The 5,170-nt window shown below is 36.5% G+C and overlaps 1 protein-coding gene across 2 annotated transcripts; it reads right to left on the reverse strand.

Annotated features, from left to right (window-relative positions):
• Positions 1-463: 463 nt before the first annotated feature.
• LOC107765199 (putative methyltransferase PMT15) lies at positions 464-4,763 on the reverse strand. 2 transcript variants are annotated; one of them, XM_016583818.2, is made up of 5 exons: positions 3,966-4,763; positions 1,953-2,461; positions 1,470-1,862; positions 1,113-1,190; positions 464-1,010 (listed from the first exon to the last, which is right to left on the reverse strand). In XM_016583818.2, exons 1-5 carry the CDS (start codon positions 4,701-4,703, stop codon positions 785-787), a joined length of 1,944 nt encoding a protein of 647 aa, XP_016439304.1. In that variant the 5' UTR covers positions 4,704-4,763; the 3' UTR covers positions 464-784. The 2 variants fall into 2 exon arrangements, with proteins under 2 accessions (XP_016439304.1, XP_016439303.1); XM_016583817.2 differs by having other exon boundaries at positions 464-1,013.
• Positions 4,764-5,170: the final 407 nt, after the last annotated feature.

Genomic DNA, 5,170 nt, shown 5'->3' on the forward strand with positions numbered 1-5,170 from the left:
ATTTTGTACATAAATAGTAAATATAAATACACAATATAATTTTTAAGGAACCTAAAAAAAATTGATTAATAAGTTTCTAATATAGTATAGCTAGGTAAAAATCTCATTCAAGTTTGTCATTGAGGCTTGACCCACAATCATCTTAGACGTGGGATTTGCCTAAACCCACTTGATATTGTCCATCTTAGGTAGACCTGCATACTTTTAAGACATGTCACTAGGTTTTAAGATTTGCCTCATTAATTATATATTTAATATCTCTCATATGTTTTGCTATATGACACTTATGGAAAATAACAAATTTCAAGACACCTGTAAAAATAAAATGTATAACTAGTAATCCGACCTTAGTTGAAGGAAAACTTATGCCTTCTCCCTTTTTCATAAGCATTTGGAATTCAAAACCTCATGTCCAAATAACCTCAAGTAAGCCCAATAAGTGTAAGAAAACTACCTGCCAAGAGATCAAATCAAGTTCTTTGACGTAGAATTCAGTGCTTGCTGATGTACACTCTTTAGTCAATGCATTTGAGTTTCAAGACTTTCTACATCGCTGTTCTCAAAGTTATCGATATTTAAACTACTAACTTCACGGCGTTGCAATCTGCCTATCATTTGCACAGAACTCATTACTTCAGTGTAGTTGCTGAAGAATCATTAAAATCCTAGAGTTTACAATTTGCAAGTAATACTAGAACTTAACATGTGAAAGAATAAAAGAGAGGATTAGCAATATGATTAGACTTTGAAGTAAGAAAGATTAAAAACAGTGGGATTAAGTAGTTTAAGATCCTTGAGCAGCTGGCGCTGTCCAATATGATTTCACTGCAAACAGAAGCTTCTCCCTTTCGAGTGGCCCATCTTCATGATCAATAATTTGACTATCCCAGTTCAGCCCATCCGCTATCCTCTTCACTTTGATCAATATGTCTACGTCGTCTCGGATAATTACACTTCCTTCTGGCCTTAATATTCTATCCAATTCTAGCATAATATCTTCCATTTCACATCTGCTACACAGTCACCAGTATATATAATCAGAAAGTAAGTCTCAAAGAAGGTAACCTTTTGGATTGCACTGCTTAATTCAAGCATCTAGTAACAGAATTTACCTGTTTTCGTACAGAGTAAATACTGAATCAGCATGAATGAGATCATATGTTCGTGGGTATGTAGACATAGCCTCACACCTATAATAAAGTTTGCGGTTAATCACAACAGCAAAGCATTACTGTTAGTGGCAGATCCAGAATTTAAACGTTACGGATTCTAAATTGAGAATGTGTACTGAAATGTACATCTAACTTTGTCTATACTAGTATTTTGCAATATATATATATCTAGGATACGACCCCAAATCATTGCGTTCTGCCAAACCAGCGAACTTATTGTTGGATCCGCCACTATTTACTGCTATGGGAAGGGGGAGGGGTGGGGGGGGAAGAAAGTGAAGGAGGCATAGTAATTACCAGCTTTGGTATGTTCCAATTAACCCTCTTTCATAAATGACACCAAGTGTATTGACCTTAGCTTCAGCAGGAGCTATATTCATCACCCAAACAGGATCATCGACCAAGTTGGCAGCAAAGCCACCTAGGAATGCATTCATATCTAAGATATTTCTGTATTGCCCTGGTTGGCCGAGCTGGTTATTCACTGACTTGTAATACGAAACCCTTCTTTTCCATAGCTGTGAATCCTTCTGGAAATCTTCTTCCGTGACCCCATTTACCGTTCCCCTGCTTATCCGCGGTGGTATTGCGTGTAATCTTTTAGGCCACTTTTCCAATTGTCCACCAGCCACCTCTTGTTCATTTGAAACTTCTGGTAAGGGAGTTAAACAAGTTTCAATTTTTGTATACCTGAAAACATCAGATCGACACGAATTCGTCAATGCTAAGATTATAGGATAATACAACTGTGACAATAATAAGTCAGAAGGCAAAACAAACCAGGCTTTATCAGGATCTTGAGCAGGGCAGATTGGTGGATTTTTTACTCTCCTTCGGAATTCCGTGCACTTAACATGATTGTATGGCTTCTGCCATATAGCAATATCATCCTTTTCGACAAACTTTTTCCAGCAGAGTCGTTTAGCTACCTGCTCAATTTTATTTTGTTCAGCATTTAGGTCCTCCCGTGTTCTTGCCCAGCCTTTCCAGTATTTTCTCCAGCGGATCGGAGGGCCAGAGAGTATCCAAAATCCACCAGGTCTTAGGACTCTATCGACTTCAATCAAATATGTACCATCATACTCGCCCCACGGAATGAGACAACGAGAGCAATGTGCCATATCAAAAGCTCTAGATGGATAGGGAAGCCTCTTGGAGGCAATAACTCCGATCAGAGCGGGTACTCCTCGCTCAAGTGCAAATTGAACCTGTGCTTCATGTGAATCCCTGGGTGCAAATGATATGGCTATGATATTTCGTGACAATAGGTAAGCTCCCCAACTCGCTACCTGCATATATTTTAGCAGCTTCTTGAGAAAAAAACTTATAAATTAGACAGGCTTAGGCTTTTAATGTAAATGTTCAAGTAAACGAGAATTGATATTGAGATGTGAGGCAGATGAGGCAGAATGAAAACTTGGAGATCTAACCCCAAGGATTTCATTAATTAATTAAAAATTTAAGAGACTTGATTGTGTTTAGGTTTCAATTTAATGCCTTGCTAATACGAGTTATTGATAACTTTGTACTTGTCCATTGAAGACCCAATTGAGAACATATATATGATCTTGTTCAACGTCCTTATAACTGGTTAATTCAACAAATTAACTTTCTATTATAAAAAAAAGTTTTTTTTTCAGAAAAAGGAAAGATTCTTTACGTAATAGAGTAGTAACAAAAGATCTGTTGTTAGCAGAAAGATTCACATCGAAAAACGAGACGTCGTGCATGGAGTTGCCAGGTGTAGAATGAAGGAGTTCAGTTCGGGGAAAAAAGCTGTTTTGATTCTCCTGGACATAATAATGCTTTTGTCCTGATTCTGAGTACCTCGCATACTAGCCTATTTCTGATCCAATTTAATATTATTCCTTCAGACAATCCGACTTCCTATAGTCCCTAGATCACTCTTTCTTCGCATTAATAGATTTCATTCATCATCACAGCTTAATCTGATTTGTCCTCTCACCAGTTATCACTAAAATCGAATATGACACACGGAAAGAAAAATCAAGATAAATAACACCTGTGTTTTTGCTGATTTATAATTACTTTCATTCCGATTTATGTGGCACAATTTGATTCGACACCGAATTTATGAAAAGACAAAAAGACATTCAAGACGTTATGTGCTGTCACTTGTGACCTTAAACATACTTTATTATTTATGTGACTATAACATTCTTTTGAAACATAAAAGTGTCTCATTCTTATTGTGAATGAACTAATCCTAAAAAAAATAGTACTCCCTGCGTTCCAACTGATATGAACTTGTTTGATTGGGCACGAAATTTAAGAAAAAAAAGAAATTTTTTAGAATTTGTGATTGTGGTTATAAATGCTTCTCAGTAAAGATAGAGTTGAAATTGTTTCTAAATTTAGAAAGCGATCATTCTTTGTGGAACAGATAAAAAAAATATAGGTTCATATAAACTGGAACCGAAAGAGTATACAATGGAGGTATCACTTAATTATCATAATTAATTGACATCTAAATTCTGACTACCTTTTTTCTACGGAGGAAATGGGCGTATAATTTTTAATTATAGAAAAGATCAACAAGTGAATTACCATAAAAGGAAGTATCAAGATTCAGGGAGAGAAAGGACATTCCAAGTAAAAGACCCATAACAAGGAAAACAGAAATATTTTACTCAAGCATTCAATGCCCATTGCCCACTCCGAAAATATGGAAACAAGAAAATCGATATATACCAGGAAAAAAAATCTGTAATTAGCATCAGCAACAATTAAGAAGAGTAAAAATTGATCAAACGAACAGAGAGAGAAAATTACCCCACAGCCAGTATCAATGGCGGTTCTAATGGAACCATCATTAAGATTAATCAACTTGCCAATATCATCAATATATGCATCCGCACCATTAGGGAACATAGTCCCACCACCAGGAAATCTAAACCTGTCCCCTTCATATCTAATCCAGTTTTGAACAGCTTTTTCAACTGTCAGTTCTTTGTGTGGTACATTAGCATACCATGCAAGATCTCTACTAATTGGCCATTTAAATGGATTCTTGTAACCATATGGTGCAGGTATACGGCATTTTAAAAGCTCATTCTTTTCTGGGCAATGCCTTTCTCTGTATATCAATCTGTTTCTGTTGAATTTCAATGATCTTTCAGGGTCTTCACATGGGGTGTACTCACTGTACTTTATGTCACAAGGAGGGTAAATTTTGATTGAATCATCAGGTGTAACAGCTCCGCCGTCGTCGGTGGAGTGGTGGGTGGTGAAGTCTAGTTTTTGGGTGGATTTTGAAGAAGTAGGGGAATTGGTGGAGGTATTTTTAGAAGGGAAACAGGGGATGGTAGTGTGGACAATATTGGAAGTGGTGATGACACTGTTACTGCCTCTATTTTGCCATAAACCAGTGAAGTAAAAAGCAGAACAGAGAAAAGTGACGGCAACTAAAGAGTAAAGATTGGGTCTTTTCAAAAGGAAAGGAGAATGGTAGGTAGCTGCTGTGTGTTTGGAGGTTGGAGTATAATAAGGGGTTGGGTTAGAACCCGCCATGAAAGAGGAGAGTTTTGCGCAAATGCTATGGCTCTCCCCTACTCTGTTTAAAGGGTAAGTTTTGATTGGTGAGGTGTTTATAGAAGAAAGGGGTGTGTTTGTGGGTGGGGGGGGGGGGGGAGTTAAGGCTTAGAGATTTGAGAAGGGTTGGATGAAAACTAGGTGAGTGATCAAGTTGGGCACTGGGGAAGGTGATTGGAGTAGTTCACTATGGGCATGGTTAATAGAATATTACTAGTGTAAGTAAATTACTAGTTGGACATGTGATGTAAGAAGGTGTTAGTTTTACTATATGCATAGTTACTAGAATATTAGTACTATATTGTTAAGAATTTAAATTACATACATCAACGATGAAAGATATTTTATATGATTAAGTCACTTTTAACATATTATAACATTTTACTTATCATTTATAGAATATAAAAAATTAATTATTTTTTTAAAAAAATTACTTGCAATTACCT

The sequence above is a fragment of the Nicotiana tabacum genome, chromosome 11 (genome assembly GCF_000715075.1).
Source record: "Nicotiana tabacum cultivar K326 chromosome 11, ASM71507v2, whole genome shotgun sequence".
NCBI lineage: Eukaryota > Viridiplantae > Streptophyta > Magnoliopsida > Solanales > Solanaceae > Nicotiana > Nicotiana tabacum.